We start from the raw sequence: 22,551 nt of genomic DNA, 5'->3' as shown, positions 1-22,551 counted from the left end.
TGTCTCATCAAACGGGGGCATTTTTTTCGTTGGCGCGATTCATAAGCAAAAAGTTACACATACAGGGTAAAGTAATTATTACTATTATTATCATTATTATTTTTTTAATATCTATATGCTTGCCAACCCTTAATCTTTATTATTTTTCTTTAAATGGAAAAAGACAGACTGATATGCGCGCGACTCTGGCGCGGGGAGACATCTCCTCTGAAAAGACTGCTAAGTAGAAGAGAAAAGAAACACAGCTGTAGATAAGTACGTAAGCGCGCGTGAGAATTTTATACTTCTCGTTTATTTTACATTTGCCTGAGGCATGCGAGACAGCGATGTATGCGTGTGGTTTTTTGATAATCTTGCATGGATGATAATTAAACTCTTTGATATTTTTTATTATACAAGTCGCAATCCGAGCACAATAAAAACTATTTATACGTAATTATTACATAAGACAGTGTCGTTCAATGACCCGAATGATCTTCATTTTCCACCTTAAAAAAATACATCGCCGGAGATGAGAGCCACTGCTACGGTTGAGGTGCGCGAGATAAGGATCGATTGTGTACTGCTGCTCTCGCGCCTTCAAGGCAGTCACCACGCGCATTTTTTTCCCTGATCATCTGCTCGACCTCTTCGCTCCGGGAGAAGATAAGTGGATAATTCGCGGTTCGTCATTTTATATTTACATGGATTCGCCAAACGATATGGCCTCCGTCTCTTTCCGTTCTTAATTGCATCGGCAACCGAATTGCACCGCAGGAATGGTAATGTATGCGGTAAATTAATTACACTCGTGCGCAACGTTAAAGAGAAAGAAGGCTAGGTGATAAATTATGCGGACGAATTTTGCTTCTCATTGGGCTGTGCGCGGCCACCAGCACGGAAAGACGAGATATGTGCTTTTTTATACGCATATACGGAAGCATTATTTCACGAAAGATGTTTTCTTCGGTCGTCCATCACAACTAATTGGAGGAGATTTATTATAGGCGTACGCTACCAACGTCTTTTTTTTTTCTCTTTCTGAATTCAAGGCAATTTTAACGCGCCTCTTGAGTTTACACTCGGAAAGTGACAATTAGTAACAAAGAGATCGGCACTAATCCAAATTCGGTATTCCTGAAACTCGTTAAAGAGAAACGACAGAATTTCACCCTGACGGGTTCGAAACGGAGCGATACAATTTTATTCGCAAAGCTCTGATAAGTTTACAGCGCAGATTACACAAGTGAAGAGTTCGCCGAAGCGCGCCGTTCGCGCAGAACAGCGGTCAACGTGAAAAGAGAGAAAAATCAGCGGACGCTCAAGCCGTAAAAAATGGTCCGTATTTACAAAAGTAGCGGAAAGCTCGTCGGCGACCGCGCGAGTCGGCCTACTGCTTCATCACCACGCGTTTCCTGACGCTCGTGACGACGGGCTTGCGCCTGGGCTTCTTGGTCCTCTTGACGACGTAGACGCCCGCCGGGCTGCCGTTGAAGCGGTACGGCCCGCGGTCCAGCCTGACCAGCGGGCCGTCGGCCCCGTTCTGCGGGTAGCGGTAGACCTTGGTCGGCTTGCCGTTGCTCACGAAGTCGACGGGCAGCTGGACGACGGGTCGCGGCCTGGGCTTGGGCCTGGGCAGCGAGGCCGGGTCGAAGAGCGCCGGCCGCGAGACGAAGCCCAGGCCCTCCACGTAGCTGTACGGCGCGGGCGGCAGCCTAACGAAGTAGACCTCGCTCTCGGGCCTTCGCGGGCGCTGCTTGCGCCGTCGGCGGATCTCGCTCGCCTCCGGCTCCGGCGCGTCCTGCAACGAGTCGCTCGTGATGGGTCGCGGTGGCGCGCCCGAGGACGGCGCGGAGCAGCCACGCACCTGGTAAGTCCACTGCGGCGCCGGGTAGTCAACGCTCGAAGCCTCGCTGCTGCTCCTCTTCCACGCCGATCGCCGCTCGGCCGCCGCGACCGCCGCGACCGCCTCGAGCGACGTCAGTAGCAGCAGCAGCAGCAGCAGTACCATCACCAGCGGGAGGAGTCGGCGCGTCATCCTTGCCAACGTCCAGCATATCTGCGCGCGCGAAATGGTTAATCGGAACTGGTTTGCCCGGCCTTATTATTATTTTCGGATGCGTGGCTCGTGTCGAGGCGAGAATCGATCGCAGGATGAAGTTATTTCCAGCGGGCTCGCTCGACACCTCCGGCAAAAAGGCGCCTGCTCGTCCCGTTCCTGCGCCTAATTAAGGCGCGACTTTTTGCGCGCGCGGTAATCGGCGAGTTTGCAAAGCTCGCGCCGGGCGCGAGATTCGCCGCTCGCTCGCGCAAGAAAGCACGCGTGCGCCGTTTATTAACGAGCGCGCTCGGCTCTCGCCCCCTCGCGCCTCGACACCTCGCGCCACCGCCGTTTCTTGCCGCTCGTTCGTTTGGCGCGCGTGCTTGGATTAATAGGGACAATCGGCCGATAAAAAGGCCGCGACGTTGATGTGCGGTGTGAATTTGCTTCTTTCGCGCCGCGTCCGCCGTTTTTTGCGGTTTTACGGGAGCGGCCTGCTCTTTTCATTTTCACTCTTCGTTTTAGTTCGTTAAGGCGCCCGAGAAAAAAGCGCCTTCTTTACGACGTGTAGAGATCCACTACACGGCGTTGCATTGCTTGTATTCCCCTTTTATTTTGTTCATTTTCCTTCATTCGCGTCGCGCCAACGAGTTTCAATTGAGTTTATAGTCGCCTTTGGCTTCGACGATCAACGTCTCGAAAGGCGGCGAACCCACCGACATCTCGCGAGCGAACGCCGTGTTCTAGCACCTACCGATTCTCCACTGCCGATCTCACGCTTCCCGTACCTTTCACCGGTAGCAACACGTTCGCGCAGCCGCGTTCTCTCAACGTCTCGCACAGACACCTGTTTTACCATCGGCATCCTTTGTCAAGAGTCAGAGGGACCAATGAGAAATCGATTTTTCTACGCTCGTTCGCGTGCCGGGAATGCGAATACCGCCATAAGGAAGCCGCGCGTCAAATTGTACTGGAGCGCTGTCGCGATCGTGCTCTGCGGACCGCTTTCGCGCCGCGGAATTTGCATAGCAGCGACCAAGTCTCCTTTTCTCATCCGACGAAAAAATAACAAAAAGGAAATAAAGGTCACGGACTCTCGACGAAACGAAAAGACGGATCGTGTTTTCGCGCTCTCTCGCCGAGTCATCGCCGTCCCGGCAAAACTTTCACCGTTAGGGTTATTGTTATACGCGCGGTATAGCAGGCGCGAGCGTTAGGCGGCGGGACGCGCCAGAAGCCGCTGCGCGCTCGACTGTACGCTGCCGCGTTCGTTCGCTACAGAGGATTGCCGTGCTCTACGCGCGATACCCCAGGAGCGGCCCGCGCTCCACTGCATTGTTGCGCAGAAATTATTTCTCCGACGCCTCTGTGAATCGACGTCTGCTGCGGACACGCGGTAACGATCGGAGGGAGCTCCCTCCGCGTGTCCCGTGGCGCATTCCTAAAAACAACTACCCGCGCGCTAACCAATTGCGGCTTTTGGACAAATGAATTTCTCATGGGCGATAACTCCTCTAAGATTTCGCGGTGCGCTTTCGAAAAGTACAACGGCGCTCGAGAATCCGTTTCGGTCGCGCCAAGTTACAACCAGGTCGTAAAAAAATAGGATCAACCTGCGATTCCTATACTCCTACATCGAATTTCGCAATAAAGATTGCTTCGAGCTCTTCTTTTTCACGCGATAGACTCCGCGAAACGAGAGAAACTTAACAACCTCGATCGCGGCATGCAAAATTGTTCGCTCGTGCTGTCGTCCCATTCATACGATTCTTGTGTCATTGACCGCAATCACTTTCCACGAGTGTTTTCGCAGCAGATTAATTTATTTGCGCCGTCAGAAGCTGTCGCCGAAAAATCCGTCTCGTCACAGGCGCTGATCAGTCCCTAATGACCAGTTCTAGAGTCGACGGACGTCCCGTGGGCGCGTATTGAATAAGGACGTTCTCCTGTCAGCGCTTGTCAAAGAACACTCCGCGCAACCAAAAAAGCGTATCATCAGTTCAATTTGCTCGCATGTTCCAGCTTACACGTGGATTAAAGCGACAACATTTGGAAACACTTCTTTGATTTGTTTATGAAAAGTTATAATCTCGAAAGTTACGCAGTCGTTTGAATTGCCTAAAGTCTGTTCCAAATTTTTTTAAATATTTTGGGGTATCGAATTCAAGTGACGACACGCAACCAGTTTAACAAAAGAAATTATTACGTGCAAGAAGCTACCGTGGAGAACACGCGTGTTGCTGGCTGTTGTCGACTCAAAAGTGAGCAACCGGCGCCGAATCCAGTAAGAGAGAGCCGCTCGCGCAGGTGCAAACAAATAAAAAGGCATTGACACATACTCCGCACACTTCAATAAAACACTACGCTATTAATCAACATGACAAGAATACCCGCAGCGGATTTGAAGTCTTAATATTGATTAGAAAAAAATTATAGAAGCGACTTAGTGGGACGGCGTTTTAATGCGTTGATCGCTTTAGACCCGAAAAAAATGTATCGTATCAATGTTTCGCGATTTTCTAAAAAAGCGCTCTCCGTTCTTTTTCTAAATCAAAATCGAAACATTGGCTTCATCCGGGAAATACATAGGCAACAATATTTTGTCATTTTATAACTGAAATATACGTAGAACGATTCTTTAGAAAATCGTAAAACTTGTTAATAAAAGCGCTTAAACATCGATGCCACGGCGCGACGATCTTTCACTAAATCGCTTCTATAATTTTTCCCAATCAATGTCAAAACTTTAAATCTGATACTGTCGTTCTTGGAATGTCGATTAATAATGTAGCGATTGAAAAAATGCAATTTTCGACAATTTGCAATAGACTTTCGACGGTTCAAATGACTCCTTTCATAAATGTCGAAGTTATAATTTGTTATAAACAAACCGAAGTGTTTGCCGATTTCTGGAATATTCCATTAGAAACTCGACGCTTGAAAAGATATTTCACAAATGTTGTCGCTTGCGAGCGGATTGAACTGACGAAACGCTCGTTTGGCTACGCGCAGTCGTCCCCGACAAGCGCTAAGCAAGTGAACATCCTCGACGACGCGACTCGAAGCTTCTCGCAGCGGCGCAGGGCGAGAGAGACGGCGCGGGACAAATCGGCGCAGTGCCGAACGCAGTGCACTTTTTTTCAATTTCGACGAGCGGCTCGTTCGCCGACAGCGAGCAGCCATTGTTCGCGGAGGGCCATTATCTCTCGCGCGCCGCGTCTCGATCTCGCAGGCCGTGTCAAAATATTGAGCCGCTCTCACGGCCCAATTATCGCCGAGCGCGACGATTCTCGCTGGACTTCCGTTAGCGCGCGATCTGTGATATAACGCGCGGGCGTTATGTAAAGTGTCCCTTGCGCGCTGGCATTCACCTACATCTCGTGCCGCCGCCGCCGCCGCCGCCGCGGCTCACAGATAACCTATCGAATTAACTGTGAAAGGGGGTTAATGAGCCTCCCCCTCCGGTCCCTATCGTTCGCACGTTCCTTTCCTCCTGTTCCCCCACCCCCTTTTGCGCTTTGCGGAGAATAGCTGAAAATCCGCGCGCGACAATGCGGCTCGTGACACGCGCGCGCAGGAATCTCGAAAATCTCTCGCCGATGGAAAAAGGGACGCGGAGATAAATGGAAGCCGATCCGCGGCTTCGATTATCGAGCGCTATTATTCTTCTCTCTACGGCGCGGTTCCGTTTTTCGCCGCCTCTGCCACCTTTCTCGCGATCGGCCGTATGTACCTCGTTAGTTGGGATTATTGCGAGATCATACGCTCGCCTCTTTTTTCTTCTTCTGTCTTTCTTTCTTTGCGCGTCGACGAGTGTTTGCTCTCTCGCTCGGCACGGAGACGCGCGCGCGCGTTCGGCGGTGTTATCTCAGGGGCGGAGGGGAGAGGGGGGGCGCAAAATAAGCACTCGCGCGTGGGCGAGAGCGCGAGGATCGCGCGGAATGCGACGCGGAGCGATCGAAAGAAGAAAAGAGAAAAAACGGTTCGCGCGGAGAACAAGCGTCATTCGTGAAATTCACTTCGGCCGCGCTTATTGAGCGACGACGCGTTCGCATTCCGTCCGCGCGTAAAAGTTCCGCAAAGTCGGCGGAGTCTGGCGAACGTCCAATCGCGCCGCGCGCCGGGGTTGCATTTCAATTATGAATTGGCGACCTCCTGCCGCAGGGAAAAAAATCCTTGCAGAGGGAACTTTGTTCCTCGCGCCAGTTCTGCTTCAGTTGGGCCGACAGGAAGCGGCGAATCGGCCTTTTTCGCGTCCGTCAATTCGGTTTCATTACGGGCGTCACTGGATTAATTCACCAGTCTCTTTTTTGGCAATTGTGCGCGCGCTAACCAACGGAATAGTCCTTTTTCAGCCAAGAAGTTGCCCGCAATTGAACGTCACTTTGACCGTACCTCGGACACGTTAACCGGCGCATCTTCATCCATAAGGCGATTCAAGAAAATGCAGTTCTTTAGAAAAGTCGCATTGAAACAACTCAGATTACTCTCTGGCGCGATATGCAGTTTAACCAGCTTGACAACTACGCGAGAAAGAACGAAAATAAAAATAAAAAAACGGAATTTCACTTTTAAGTTCTAGTCCTGAAAACCTATTTTTCGCGTATACGCGCGCGTGACAAATGTGAGAATCGAAACGAGTCGCGCTTCCGGAATTTCGCGCTCAATTGCGCGTAAAAAACCATGTCGCGTATCGGGAGTCGTGTCGTTCGCGAAAAGGCCGCCAGCGCCGAGGATGTTGCTCCGACGCCAACTCCGCCGATCGATCGGCTTTTTTCTCCTCTTCTTTTGTCTCGTCGCGGCTCTTTTCGCGCGAGTCTCACTTTCGCCGGATCGAAGAGGCGAACTGTCTTCTTCCTTTGCTTCACTTTCGGCCTCGCGACGAGCTGCGAACGGAGGTACGCCGTGAATGCGCGCGCGGCAAGTACGTATCATTAAGAGAAATCTCGACAACGGAAATAAGCGCGAAGGTGCACGTTGCGAAGCTCGTTCTGCAACCTGATTCCGTCGGATAGCGAGCAAGCGGCGAGGAATAAACGTAGCACGTGAACATTCGCCTCCAATCAATATTTCGACATGCATTGTTGCGGACTTGTCTCGCGGAGCTAACGGAAATGCGTCACGCGCGTCTGAAAGTTTACGAATGTAGCGCATCTTCTGCCGGATGTGTATTTCGCTTGTTTTTTTTTTTACCGCCGATCGGTTTGCGCGAACTCGTCGATCTTTCTTTCACGGCGATGACGGTATTTTTACTTTATTCGCGGCACGCATTTCAGAATAACAGGTGCCGGATAATTCAAAAGTATACAACACAATATACATTCTATAGAACGGAACGAAAAAAAACGTTTCCTTCAAGAAGATTTCGCGACCTTGACTTAGATTCGTGACTCATAATAATTTCATAGTTGATTCCAAAATAATGGCTCGGAGTCACCTGTAATTATACATCGCGGTGTCCTTGCAATATAGAAGCCAACCTTGATAACGGAAAAAAAATCCTCTATGAAATTTCGATTGGTTCGCCACTCAACGATTCTCGATCCCAATTTGCGCGAGCATTAGACTATCGAAATTGTCATTTGCGCGACCTTATAGCATTGAGCTACGCGCGGATGCAAAGAAGGATACTCACATTGTCGGCACAGCTGCGTCCAGGGAAGAGAGAAGAACTTTACCACACTTTGTCACTGACTCGCATCCTCGGCGTGCGCGCGTGTGCGTCAGTGCGAGACAGAAGCGAGAAAGCACATTTGGCCACTTTTAGCGCTCGCGCGGTGTTATATCGCCGAGTGGAGACTTTTCCTAAAGCACGCGCTTACTTATGCCCGTTGCCCCCACCCACGCGCCCCTTTTCGTTTCTTCTCTCTCTCCTCTTTCCTTCGCGCTGACACGGCGTCGTGTGCGATGATAAAAAGCAGCGGACCGCTGCGCTTCGAGCCCTTTTTTCGCAGCTTCAGCCGTCCGACGCACGTTTCTTTCTCGTTCCTCGGGCGAAGTCTCTCCGCGGAGATTCGCCGCGTTCCGGCAAGGAGCGTGCCAACTCGGTCCAAGATCTCCGATCGTCGAATGGATCGGACCAACGAACGGCGACGCCAAAAACTACGGACGGACGGCGCTCGTTTAGCTTGCCGGCCAATTAAAGCCGAAAGAAAGCAAGCACATCTCGCGCGTCGGCGCGCCGGTAAGCATACGCGTAGCTCGCGCGACGAGAAAGAAACGAGCCGAGTCCCGAGCGTGAGACGCGCGTGCCGACTCCGCGATGATTCTCCCGAGAATCGCCTTAACCCAGTTGGCCGTCGCGAGCACAAGGACGGGGGATGTATGCGTCTTAGCGGGACTCGAGCGATTCGCCTTGCGAAGCCGGCGGCGCGCACGTGCGCGAGCGCGCTGCTCGTTTCAATTCCACACCTGCGCGCCCGCGCCCTGGGCCGGGCTTTTCGACGCTGCTCGGCCGCCAACGCGCAGAGAGAAGCATACATGGATTACGAGCGCGCAGATGGGCAACGCGCCAAGTGACGCTTCTTGGGACCTTGAGTTTTCCAGTGCTCCATTTTCCCGGATGAGCGCGCACGCGTCCGCGGAGCTCTGCCGTAAGTCTGGCAACGAATAGTTCGCTCTTTCGACGACGATCGAAGCGCAGAATCGCACTGCGACGACGACAGCTCCGTAAAAATGATGTGCATTCGAGAAAAGCAAGCTCATCATCGGCAACAGCCGTTTGTCTCTCTAATCCCTCGTCCTCTCGTGAGTTCCGCGAACTCGATAATCTTGGCGTCTAATTTGTTGAAAAGTGAAACCGCGGTTGCAGAAAAAAAAGAAAAGATCACAACGGCTAACGAGTCGTGACGCCTCCAAGTTGATGACTCTTGTAATGAAAAAAAAAAAAAAAAAAGAAAAAAAACGGATATGACCGTCGATGTACAGAGTATGAAGAATTTACGGCGACTCTCACGTAGCTGACAAGTGAAAGGGGTTTTATGATAAAAGGATCGTTCACCTACTGTCACGCGTCAAATTATTGGCGGGTTTTCTTTCTCCTCTTTTTTATTTTTTACTGTAACGGCATTGACGACCAATTAATGTTGCATTTATTTCTATAAAATTTCATCGATCTTTCTGTGCCGCGCGACCGTCAATTGTATCATGCCTTTGCCTGGCGTTGAAATCTTCACGCGTCGACTCGATGACTTTCATTCGTATGTGCTACCTGTCAATTTATGTATATACGTATTCACTTCGTTCTCTGTGCCAATTATATGTACGTTTTGGATATGGCAGCTCACTCGTTATAATTCTTTGTTGCTCTGGATACAATGCGACAATACTTTTATTTATATATCGTAAAATATTCAAGCTGAACGTTGGACTGCAAAATTTTCTACAACAAAGAAATTTCTCGGCTACTTTTAAGAACGCAACGTCGCTTACGTTTCTTTTTTAATGTGTCAATCATAATATACCTCGTTTTGTTTTCGTTTCAAAAAAATTAATCATGCAGAATGAATCCCCTTCTTTTTCTGCATCTCGGATCGCGGGAGAGGCCTTTTATTGGCATCCCGACAAACGGTAGCGCCGGAGAAATAAAGCAAAAAAAAGAAAACGAAAAAACAAAAGAAAAGTAATGAACCGACGCGTCGGCCTGACCCACAATAATCCCGTAATCGACTGCGACTTCGCCGGAGCCCGAATAATTAAGAAAGACGGAAAGAAGGCGGGCAGTCTCTGCGAGCTAATTTCCCACAACGACGTATTTTGCACGAGCATGCTCACTCGACAGGCTCGTCGGCGAGAGGTAATTGAATGATATAGCTTCGCGTCGATTAGGATGAAAGTTCTAAGCTTTTCGAGATTCCGTCGAAACGCGAGAAAATAGGCGAGAGATCATTGTGTATTTTCGTCATTGTTGCGTGCATCGGCGAAACAAGAGGAAGACAGAAGTGTAACGTGAGAGCGCCACTAATTTGCCTCCAGTGTGCTGTTGGACCCTTATATCGCGAATGCGTACGTGCTGCCTTTTTTCTTTTCTGCCGTTTTCGGCGAGATTTCTCACTTACGGGATTACATCCTTGCTTAATAGCAGACTTTCGAGCATTTTTAATGCGAGATTCTTTCGACGCGTGCAGCTGCAAGATGACGACTCGGTTGAACGCTTGAGGTGAGCACTTCATTAAATGCAAAAGCTCGGTGTTCACACAAGTTTACATTAGTACAACGGTTATCTAAATGCAACCGGAATATAAAGTCAAGCTTGCCGTATCTAAATTGACTGCGGGTCGGCCGAGAATGCATAAAATTAGAATATCCCGCCGACCAGATATCAACGCGCTCGTCTTAATGCTGCGCTAAACGCTCGAACCAGCCTCGTAATATAGCCCGAATTCCCAATCATTTTCAATGATCTAGATACGCTCAAAGAGAATCCTGTAGAATTCTATTTTCTCCCACCCAATTACCAGCGAATATGAAGGAAATACTGTAAAAAGGGGGCGGACAAGTCGACACACGGGAGCTCGAATCAGAAAGTAGAAAACGAAGAGTCGAGTGAATTTCAAACTCGGACTCTTTTGTGTGCGCGGGAGCCCGTTATACTTCCGCCTGTTTGGGCTTTAACGACATTTCTTTCTCTGTGTACATATGCGCAGGCTTTACCACGCTGAATGAGCCGTCTGGATGATGATTCGATAACTGCACCTTTTTTTCCTCCACTTCTTCCGATGATGGCTGTATTTCGTGAGCGAAACGACAAATAGATTGAACGAGCCCGCGAATGAGAAACAAGCAAAAAGACGAGGAATGCAGTTTGCGAAAAACGGAAATTTATTCTTTACATTTGCCGCAGAGGCAAGTATTTGATCTTTTCGTATATTTATGACTTTCCAAGGTTTATTTCTTGACGTTGCCTTATCTTAATGAGAAGGTAAACGTTCGACTTTTTTTCGGGGAAGAATGCAAAGGTTAACTGACGTTTATGATTTTTATAAATAACGACGACAGAGACTTAGGAAATTGAAATACTACTTTGAAATGCTGTCGTCTTGGGTCGAATGAATAATTTATCTATTTTTACCGAAAGTGAATTCGCCCTCGTTCTTGTATAAGAAAATGGAAGACATTTTGTCGCTAGTTTTCAATGAAATTACAACCATTATATATGTGACTAAAATAACACGAATGTTACGAGCGTACATATTAATTTTTTATAGTTTTTTTTTAATCTCAAAATTATAATAACCATTATCATGCCTCCCACTTAATTGAACACTATTCAAAGATTTTTGAAAATATCTGGAAATTTGCGAAGCTCATAAAATTATCAGTATAAGAAAGGGAAAGTGATTATTTAAGATCCTAATTTATCAAAATCGAATCTCACCTGCTATTAGTAGTTTTACAAATTTAACTTTCACATTAAAATATATTATAAGAAAAAGCTACGTAGCAATGAATGAAATATTATGAATTAGAAAAAAAGAGTTATTGATTATATTTAGGTAAATTTGAAAGAAATAATATTTATCATAACTCATTTGGTGAAATGATCTTATTTTTATAAAAGTTTATTCATAACAAAAGATTTATTTTCCTATTTTTAACTTTTGAACGTAGAGAGCATATGCGGTACATACATACGAACTTAATCAATCAGGATTTAGAAAACTAATTATATAGCCATAAATATGATTATCTTATCATTTATAATTTCCATTAAAGGAATGGTACTTATCGGCAATCGGTAATATAACTACCAATCGATATTATTTTTAATTTGTGCAAAAACGGTAGATGTCGGTGTAGAGCTCAATTTGAATTTCAATGAAAATTTAGTTATGAGAAGATATAATTCTTTTATTATTTAAAGTTAAAATCAATAATACATATATCACTCAAAATTTTCATCACAGCAATTGTTAGCAACTATATAATGTCTAGCCTCAAGTAGTAAATGTGAAATTCGCCATAGAAGATAATGAGATTTACTGTCCGTATAACTCAATAATAAAGTTAACTCGACATGTTACTTTAGCAGTGAAATGCAACACAACGAAAGATGATCCAGGTCCGCCATTGATCGGTATAGCCCGACCACAATGATCATCGGTATTGTCAATGACTTTTAGAAAATGAATGATTTTCCCACTACGGCCACTAAAAATATTTGTCTCGTCGAGATCACCATTTGGTCCGCTGTAGGGGCCTGCACCTACGGCTGTCAAACTCTTTCTTACAAGTAACATGTCGCCATAGTGTTGAGCACCCAATTCGTATCCTTCGGCATTTGTGTTTTGGAGCAGAAGAATGATGACTAAGATTAGTGGTAAGATAAATCTTGTTACACTCATGATTGGTACGATACTGTACTGGAAAAAGTTTCGAACTAAATTTAAAAATATCTATTGTAAACAGATGAAAATGGTGAAAAAGACTTAAGTATTGCAGTGGAAATTCGTTAACCTTGTATCGATGAATTAAAAGTTAAGCCAACGGTATAAATTGATATATCACCTGTAACATATTTACGTTTATTATTTTGAAATGTTCGGACCCTGTATTTCCATAGGTTAAATTTATACCACGGAAGCAAGAATTCGTTCACTTATTATCCTGCTTCTTCTTATTTGGGGAGATTAAAGTTAAATCTTTCAAGTGATTAAAAAATTCAAATATACAAATTCAAAATAAGTAAATACAAGATTTTAATAATCCAATTCGAAAAAAAATAAGTATAATTCATTTAAGCTAAAGTCTTCAAATCAGTAATGAAATTAACTTAGATGAAACGAATTTTATAAGTTTAATTGCTAAAGGCAATTTAGAACCAATTATGTGTAGAAGGCACATGGCAATATTTTAATAAGTATTACGGAAAGCGATAATTAGTATCCAAAGGTTTATGCAGAAAGCAATAAACTAACAAATTGTGCTTGAGTGCAGAAAGCAAATTAATAAAATAAAAAGCATAATTAATTAAAATTATAAATAAAACGAGGCTGACGAGTGCCAACACTAAAACTTTGCAGTCTCAGTGCTAACTACCGACGTACCTCACAAAATTCTAAGTTCTTTTAGCACTTATGCTGGGATTAGCCAACATAATACAGCCAAAGTACTAAGAAAGGTTAGTGAAGGACATAGTCTCAGGTCGCTTTTAGCTCAAGGGATATCACTCCCAAGAGTTGGACTCTGAGTCTACGATGAGGGAAAGGAAAGATTGCGTATACTCCTCTAAATAATATGAATAAATTTGGTGTTAAAAATTTATTCGTTGATATCTAGAGCATCCTACGCATGGAAAGGCACGAGTAGATCTCATGCCTTGGACCAGCCGAAAGCCCGTATTTATACCTAAAATTCGCGAACATTTTACGCTAAACAGCCCGTTTAACGCTATTTTTTATTTTGGCGCAAACTTTATTTATTTATTAATGCAAAACCAATCACGCTAGACATTTCATTTCACTTTTAAAAATCTAAATTAACGACGGCGAAAATTATGGCATAAATATGGAATTTAAGAAAAATCACTATAAATAGTTATTTACAGGTAAAGTTTGTTTATTTAATATCGCAAAACTTACAATAAAATTATACATTTCATTTATATCAAAAAATAGCTTTGAACACGTAGAACATACTGGCATTTTTCGTTTTTCAGTTTAAACAATAGAATTTGAATTATAAATAAATTTTGAAAATTGCAAAATTTTTAATTGTTAATATAAAATCGTGTAATGTTTGGCGCTCGATTTTGACAATTTTCCCTGTACGTACATGTCGAACTCTATCTCGAAAGGTATTTTAATTTGTTACAAAAAATTATCATTTTTTTATTTATTTATAACTTATATTGGTAATTGGCTACCAATGGAACAAATTCTTGCTTTGGTTCGGTTGACTGTCTTTTACGAACACGCAATGTTGAATCGTCTGATTAATTAATATTAACAATTTTATTAACCCCTGAACATTCACAATTAATTTTCGTCATTTTTTAACTATTGAATCCGTTTAAAACTTACATATTCATTTTTTACGCATCTAAAAGTATAAGAAAAGTGTTTTTGATTCATTACATAAGCACTTATTTAATGTTTTTACAAAATTTTATAAAATTTATCGAGAAAATTCGGAATACAGACGTCACGCTCCTTATATGGTCAAAATTCTGAGAACACGTCCTCACACATTTACATGTAGGTGAGGCGGCGCCGCTAGATTGATACCACATCAATCAAAATTTCGGGTGTTGGCTGGGTTACAGTCGCGCAGGGATAAATAGAAAGAAAAAATCAAACTAAACCACTACACACTATATGCCATGCTATTTCGATATATAAAAGCAGCTGACTTTATTATAACTTGACTGGGCTACGATCTATTCGTTTTTGCCTATAATAATTTGACTACGAGAGAAATCAGCCTGACGAGGTCAGCAAATGTGCTGACGAAACGTTGCTGAATATAATTAAAATTAAGTGATTTTCCATCTATCACTATTTCCCTTCTTTCCATCATTACAAAGTTGATCATTTAAAAAATCATAAGGGAATCGAGACAGTATGTTACGTTTATAAAAGCAGTTATTAATCATATAACAGCGCTTACTATAGAAAATTGCTTTGACCTTGTTTTGTAAAATCTAATTTTCATCGGAAAATAATTATGCAATAGTTATTTTACTTACGTTTTTCTATAATTATATGTTGCACTTCTTCAACGATCATAAAATCACTGAAAACTTCGTCGGATATTAAAAATCTTCGAAGATACCATAGGTAGACATTTGCTTGAGTTTAGTCACACGGATTCACGTTAGTCGTATTGTCGAAGATAGCCATATCTATGTTTGGTTGTTGAAACGAAGAAAATGACATGCAAAGCAATGCTCGATTTCGCGATAGAAAAAAATTCAAACACGAAACGGACTTCTTTCGGTAAACGCGTCGTGCGAGCACGTACCTATGAAATATCGATCGCGTAAAAAAAGCATAGGCACAAGCGACGGGAAAATGCCAAACTCGCCAGTTGCGAAATGGGAATCTCTTGCGTCGCTATTGTTAACCGATACTTTGAAATCGATTCGGCAATCGGAGAGTTATTTTGAAAAGCTCCTTAGCAATGCCCGCTTGCACATAATCGAGCGCTGCAATTCTCGGAAAAGCGTATCCTTCGATTTCTACGCTTCGATCTTGTACGAGGAAATACACTACTTAAAAAAAAAAAGTGAAAATTCGCGTGAATCATGAAAAAGCAGCTTCGTACTCAGACTGTGCGGCGTGAGACGAGCTTGTCGTTTGCATCACACGATTTCGTAAACAATCGTTCAGGCTTAATTGACGATTGTGACGCAGAGCTTCTTAGAAATCGACCGAGTAATTTATAGCTCAATTTGAGAGAGAAGAAAATTCTATATGATTTATCGCGTTTACGCGTCATTTAGAAACTGGCATTTACCTTGTATTCTGGTTTTTTTTTCTCCGTAAACGTTTGCGAGGTTGCGATATCAATACTTGAGATTCCCTGTACTACGCGGAGTTCGATAAATATTGACCAATCGAGAAATGAATTCATAAAATATAAGTGGTGGAATCAAACGAGTCGTAAATAAATAACGAGCTCAGTTTTCTTTGCGTTTTATTCCGCGCGAACATCGACCACGCGTCGATCGCGAATATAAAGCCTATATCGGCAGCAAAAATAAATGCTCAAAAAAACCTTTCGATTTCCACGAAATGATTCCCTCGGTCGCGCGCTTAAATTTTCAAGTGTATTGAGTTTCTCCGTAAACGTCAGCTCCGTAAAGCTTCTCGCGCGCATCACGCGCTCGCTATATATGCGCGTCCCTTTCGCTTGGCCGACCGCAACGAAAATTCGTCGCGGCTTCTTCTTGGAACTCTGGCACGCTCGCGCACCAAAAAGCCGAGGAATGAAAAAAGACAAGGCATCGAAATCGCGGTCGGAGCTCGCCGTGTCGGCCGTGAAAAGCTCTCGAAGATGCAGGAGGTCGCGGCGCGACTCTGGAGAGTCCATGGGTTTGGAAAAGTCAACGACCGGTCGCTGCAAACGACAAGAGGAGGGCTGACGAGTTGACAGTTTAGTCGGAAGCCGATGACGTTTGTTGGTAAACAGCTGACTTGTGTCCCCCTCTCTCGCTCTTTCTCTCTCCGCGGAATGGATGATTCGCTGCACTACGCGCAATCGTTTCCCCTCCGAAAATTGATGACGAGAGAGAGAGAGAGAGAGTGAGGCCCCGAGTTGTCGAGGAGCGCTCGGCTGGAATTCCACGCGCACTGCTGTCACATCGGCTTTATTAATAGTACTCGAGATGCGCTTCGAAGCCTTGATTTCTCGTTATTTTCATCCCAAGTCATTGACATTGAAAGGCGTTCGCGCTCATTAATATTTCAGCTTTCCCGATGAATCTGCCGGCAGTCACGAGAGCGTGACACGCGCTCAGGGAAAAAAACGAAGCGGCCGCTGAGCTCGCGCTCTCGCGTTGGAAATCCAAGGCTGCATTTTTCCTTTCTCTCTCTCTCTCTCTCTCTCACGCACGCACGTGCGCGAATTTCGCGCGATACATCGCTCTATTTCTGGCCGGGACGGGGCAGCGGCAAATCGCGCCACGGCGGCGCCGATCCGATTGTCGTCGGCAGCCGACGACGCTCGTGGACGAAACCAATCGCAGCCGCGGACGCCCGACGCAGCGATCGATCGGCAGTTCTCGCGTCGCCTCGCGGAAAAGCGGCACCGCGCGGCCCGAGCAGACGCCGGCGACACCAGCACCGGATCCGTCAATAAAATTCCGCGAAGCCCGACGAGCGGCTGGCGCGCGCACTGCAAAAATCGGCCGCTGTTCCGCGAACTGCTGACAGCGCCGCGCCGCTCACTATTTCGATGCCAAGTCCCGAGAACGAAGACGCCCCGGCGCTGGTTAATCCGCTCGGTTTTCGGGCGGCGCTAATCACCGAGAGGCCCATATATTAATAGCCCCCGCGCGGGCGATCGCGCGGCCTTCGCGCGCACCGGGGAGAGCGATCGATCGAGCGCCGCACAAGGCAACAGGAGCGAGCTCGTAATAACGTTGATCTACTGCACTCTTCCCCGTTAATTCGGAGATTGCCTTATCGGCGTTCGCTAATTCAACTCGTGACGTCGCTATCTGCCTCTTTCCTGTTTACGAGGAGCTAGGCGTGTTTTCCACGCAGCACGCGTGCCGGACAGTTGGGAAGAGTGCCGCCTCGAATGGTCGATCGGAATGCAGTCGTAATCTCTTGCCACACGGCCAAATCCACAAGACTCTTCATTGCGATTCCGAATATCAGATAAGTATCTGGAGCTCGCCCAATCTCTGACCAAACGTTGTACTAATCTCAAACGCATTTGAAAAAGTCTCTTTTCCGTGTTAAAAGATACGCTAGACCGTCTCAGTGCAATAATTATCATTTTTTATTGTCTTCCAAGTCATCCATTTTGTTAAGTAAGCGTTGAAGGATTCATGCAGTAATAATGAATAAGCCAGTTCGTGCACAATAGATGACGGAACAAAGGGACTAGGAGTCCGGCGACTGATGCTGCTTTTCTAATGAAGATAGCAACGTCTACTGTAAAAAACATACCGAGTAACATAGCACGTCTTCGACAGAAAACTTTCTTTTTGGAAAAATGACGTGGTAAAATCATAATTGTTCCCGATTTCCTTCGTTTCGCAGCTCGGAATCTCCTGCGAAGGATCTTTAATCACTAATCGGCTCTTTTCCTGGTAAATTCATCCTAGATCCGTGCGCCAAAGTTATCAGAACGTGACCGATTGGATTTCCAAGCGGCTGCAATGCCGAGTCGCGCGGAAATTGAAAGTTTTGAGGATTTGCCCAATAGTGCGTTCCGCGAAGCAGTTGGAGCGAGTGAAAAATGAAGACGAGCGCGCCGGCTGAAAAGTGAACGCACGCGAGGAGCGGAGGGAGCACGGCGATATTCGCAGGCGAAGCGTCGCGATTAGCATCGAAATGGAACTGACGGAGACAAAAACAAAAACGGAGCAAAAAGAAACAAGATCTTCGATCCTTTTCATCCGCGCGCGCATAGAGTTTTGTGAAAAAAAATGGTTCTCCCCCTCTCGCTCTCGTCCTTTTAACTACACACTTCTTCTCCTCTCGTCCGTTCGAAAGTAATAATCCCTGGGGCTAGCCAGACGGGGTCAACGTATCGGCCGCCGCGGCCGGATTCCAAGTAAAGGCCGGGCCTTCCGGAAATTCGGGCGCGAAAAAATCCATTATCTTCCTTCCTGGTATTATACAGCGCTGCAGTTTTATGCGCCAGAGTATATGCAGACGAGAAGAGGGGAAGGGAGGAGTTTCGTATTATACGCGTTCTCGATGATGCGTCCTGTGGCGAGAGCGGAGACGCCGAAGAAGTAATTTTCGGAGAGATTCTCTCCCGTCTATCTCGTTTTTTTTGCTCTCCTTTGTTGGTGGTGGTGGTGGTGGTGGTGGTCTGATTTGGGTCCGATGCGCCTTTACTCCCCTTTTTTTTTCATTTTGATTCGGCCGAAAGTGAGCGCCTCCCCCCCGCCACCAGGCTGCGCTTTTTGTCAGAACGCAATTTCATGCTTCTTCTGGTTTCTTTTTTCCGAGTTGAATTTGCGATTACGGAGAATTTTGAGTCGCGCTGCGCACCCGGTAATCGAGGTGTCCAAGACAATATTCATCGGTGAAACAAGAAAAACGCGATGATGTAAGCGGCGAGCGGACGGCAGCCGCGCGCGTGCGACAGAATTATTGATTTTGGAATGCGCCGAGCGAGCGCGCTGTCGGCGTACTCCACGTCTGTTATGTGTCTCTTTGGGCGACGGGAGTACGAGCCTCTTTAGCTCAGTGGTAGAGCACTGGTCTCGTAAACCAGGGGTCGTGAGTTCAAACCTCACAGGAGGCAAACTTTTCTCTTTTTGTTTGTTTTTTCCCTATTTTACTCACGTTACTTTTTTCTTTCGCGAGACTCGCTCGCGCCTCGTTGACGGATGCGTTCGCCGAATTGACGTTGCGCTCGCGGCTGCGCGTACAATCGAAAGCGGACCGTCAGCGGGACGATCGGGGAACGAGGACAATTTGCAACACTAATTGTTCCGCGTGCGCGAATCGCAGGTATTTGGAGCCTCATTTCAATACGCGTCCGACGCGCGCGAACGATGACATTTTCGTCATAACTATAAAATACTTTCTCCTCGAATTCCTGAGCGCGTGCACATATTGCATTCCCCTTCGATCCACGATCCGAGAATTTCGGTGTCTCGTTTCTGGGAAGCGCAAATTTATCGCGGTCCCTTTGAAACGGGGAAAAAAAGAAAAATAATGCATAAGAGAGCGGCCGAGAATAGATCCTTCGTTATATACTCGTCATTCGCGACGCGCGCGTGAGCCATCGACGCGTTCGGGCTGCGATTAACGACGCGACGTTGCGTCGCTTCCGCGACAGCAGTTGGCCGGCCGTTCGACGTTATTTCCATCTTTTCTTATGTCCACGAGGTTCGCGGAGCCGACGGTTTATGAATACACAAAAGGCGCGCTCTATTGACTAGTAAATGAACCATGGAAAATGAATTGTGCTGCAGAAAAAGGCAAATCATTTCCCGCGATAAAAAAATCGACTTATGGGTATCGCCGCAGCCACGGCAGGTGCGAGGAAAGCGAAGCTTGATTGCTTAATAACAGTCCGGCGATAAGTACATAGCTAGCAGGCTGATCAACCTTTCTCGTTGTTATCCTCGCAACGGTGGAGGTAAAATTGTCAGTTTGGCAGAAGACGTATACGACTAGCGAAAATACACGGCCTTCCTCGAAAACTGTATCCGTCCGCCCGCGAGGAGTACGTCGAAAATAGAAATCTCGCGCCCTCTGCTGTCAGCCAATATCCGTCATTCGCCTAACTACAAATTGCACTCTTCAAAGGACGCGCTCATACTCGGAACTTTGTCATCGTGGCGTTGAAAGTTGCGTAACCCTTCGGGGAAGAATCGCCGCGACGATGGAAAGTTGGGATTCTCAGTAGGTGCGCGTCGCCCTTTCGAGAGTGAATTGAGGTTAGAGCGAGAGAGTTTTCGCGGAACGCCGTCTGCGTCGTGTGCAAGCGATTGATCGCTCAAACTGCTGACCTAATGCACGGCGTTTTCTTTGAAGGAAAGTGCCATTCGCAAGAAATTTGTAATCTCCATTGCTCGTTGCAATTTACGGAATGTGCTCCTCGACTGATAAGCTGATCGGCGTTTTGACTTTCACTCGAGCGAGTTCTTTAAAACCGCGACTCACAATCAGACATAATGCTACTGGAACAATAATTGATCTTGGAGGATTGTCTTCCTCTTATCTTTTTGCATCAAGTTCCAACTTTATATCTATAATTGAATTTCATTCTACAGAATGATGTAAGATAGATTCTTTGAAATGAGTTTTTTCTTATTTAAATAATTGTACACGAAAGTGCATCGAAATATAATCTACAACTTTCACATAAAAATGTCTGCATTTAAGATAACTAATATAAGAGTATTTTGCATAATTTACGAAGTAAAGTTATTCTTCATTAAAATTACAAATTTTTATGGAACAGAATCCTCTCACGATTACAAATTAAGAAATTTTTGCACTATGTTGGATTTAATATTAGCACGGTATAAACAATATCTCAAATTAAAAACTTAAGTTGGCAAAATTTGTGCGGCATTTTTGAAAAAGAAAATACCTCCTATAAGGAATTTTTCCTTACTGCCATAATTCAATTTCGTCGTACACTTTTGAACTCCTTATATTCACAATGTTACTCCTTCGACCCGAGCAAATCGTTTTCGTTACATTCAAATCCAATCCACCACTGTTTGCTTTGAATAAAACACATGTCGTGCAGCCAAAAATTATCATCGTCGACGATGAGTCTCAATAAAGCTCGTTCTTTTTTCTTTTCAACGAAGAAGAAAAAAGGGATGTCCCTTTTCCTGCGGTTAACCTCTCCGTGAAGAGTAGGAATTCCCCGTAGACGATTACACAGTCTGCTGATTCTAAAAAAGAGGAGAAATTCAGTGTTGCGCTATGCCGCGAAAGAAAGAAATCATTATATTGTCTCTTCAGTCTTGAAAATCCTCGCGGCATTTATCTCTCTATCTCTCGTCAAGAGTCGTCGGTCGCGAGTACACTTATCTCGATTCTCGGAATACGCGCCGCGGAGTAGATCAATAATCAGCTGCTAGTCCACGCGCACGTGAGTGACGTACCCGTGATTTCCAAGAATTTTTTTTTTTTTTTTTTGACAGCTGCGAAACTATATATAACGAGCGACGATGTTTTTCTTCATCTTTCCATTCGACGAGTTTTGATTTATCGTTAGCGATTTCACGCGAGACAATGGGCGCCGCGCCGTCGCACGCGATATATTTTTATTGGAATGCAGGCACGTCAAATGAGCGAGTGGCCTTTTTTTTCTTCTTTCCACGGAAACAAAGATTTGCGCGATGCTTCGCAACGATTGCGTGGACATTGCGCGAAAGGCTTGCGTCATCGAGTGCCCCGTGATTTTTTGGCAGTGATCGCGTGTCAAATCAAACAGGAAAAAAAAAAAAGGAAGACTGACGCACCTCGTTCGATAGTTATCGTTTGTTTTCTTTCGCGAAAGATAGTCGCGACGGTTATTATCGCGGCATTCGCAAAAATAGAAGAGAGCCGATTGTGACGTGTTGATGAATTGTTGATGAGACACTAAAACGCTATTACTTTGAATAAAGTATCGGCGTCTATTTATAGTTGCGTGGTAATCAATATCGCGACACGCGGCCCTTGCGACGGCGGCCACGCAGCCGCGCCGTGTAATTTCGCGAGCGAGTTCCAGCGGTCGGGTGATTCCACGCGACAAAGGCAGCATCCGCGCGACCCGCAAATCCCGAGCCGTCCGTGAACCGGTAACGTGTGACGGACAGCATAGAGGGAGAGAGAACGGCGCACACTACGGTGTCGTCCGCGGGATTCGCGTTTCCCGGTAGCGCAGCTGCCGCGCCGCTTCGATATCAGCCCGCTTCCTGGATGAACTCAATATCTGAAATTTCGTCGAAAATTGATCCGTTCGACAAAGAGAGAGAGAGAGAGAGGGGCACGGCTCCAATTGCACTTTCTCCGATATTCCCATTACATCAAGGGCTTGCGATCGCGCGCGCATTGTCATCCAAGTCGTTATCAAGAGCCAATCATCCCGGGCGTCCCCATTGTTTTAGTGGCCCCGCTGCATATAATGACGGTGCAGGGGAGAGAGCGGCGTGTTATTACGTGCAGCGTGGCGGACGGTTTTATCGGGCTAATTGCATATGGGCGAGGCCGAAGCAACGCAATCTTCTCCTTTTTTTTTCTTTCGGAGCGGCTCGCGGACTGTGCAATTTGCATCCGAGCGGGGCGGAGTTCGCGGAAAGAGCAACGCGTTCTGCGAATCTAACCCGCGCGCGTACGTGCGTCGATTTATCGCTCGACTTTTTCGAGTGTCGATGCTGCAGGTGGGCTTCG

At 46.0% G+C, this 22,551-nt stretch overlaps 1 protein-coding gene and 1 non-coding gene across 2 annotated transcripts; one reads left to right on the top strand and one right to left on the bottom strand.

Annotated features, from left to right (window-relative positions):
- Nucleotides 1–128: 128 nt before the first annotated feature.
- Nucleotides 129–8,281, bottom strand: LOC131667147 (uncharacterized). The gene is made up of 3 exons (XM_058940386.1): nucleotides 7,656–8,281; nucleotides 1,847–2,038; nucleotides 129–1,780 (listed from the first exon to the last, which is right to left on the bottom strand). The coding sequence occupies exons 2-3, from the start codon at nucleotides 2,015–2,017 to the stop codon at nucleotides 1,370–1,372; spliced, it is 582 nt and encodes a 193-aa protein (XP_058796369.1). The 5' UTR covers nucleotides 2,018–2,038; nucleotides 7,656–8,281; the 3' UTR covers nucleotides 129–1,369.
- A 10,596-nt stretch (nucleotides 8,282–18,877) lies between these two features.
- Nucleotides 18,878–18,949, top strand: Trnat-cgu (transfer RNA threonine (anticodon CGU)). The gene has a single exon. It is a non-coding gene; the product is annotated as a tRNA-Thr (tRNA).
- The last annotated feature ends 3,602 nt before the right edge of the window (nucleotides 18,950–22,551 follow it).

Source organism: Phymastichus coffea, unplaced genomic scaffold (genome assembly GCF_024137745.1).
Source record: "Phymastichus coffea isolate CEN01 unplaced genomic scaffold, Cenicafe_Pcof_1.1 PCOF00063, whole genome shotgun sequence".
Lineage (NCBI taxonomy): Eukaryota > Metazoa > Arthropoda > Insecta > Hymenoptera > Eulophidae > Phymastichus > Phymastichus coffea.
This window is presented reverse-complemented; position numbering and strand designations above follow the sequence as displayed.

Excerpts from the sequence above, each read along its gene's own strand:
- LOC131667147 (XM_058940386.1), bottom strand. The coding sequence starts at position 2,017 with ATGACGCGCCGACTCCTCCCGCTGGTGATGGTACTGCTGCTGCTGCTG. Across the intron at positions 1,781-1,846 it reads CGCCGCAGTGGACTTACCAG|GACGCGCCGGAGCCGGAGGC; the intron begins GTGCGTGGCTGC and ends GACTCGTTGCAG.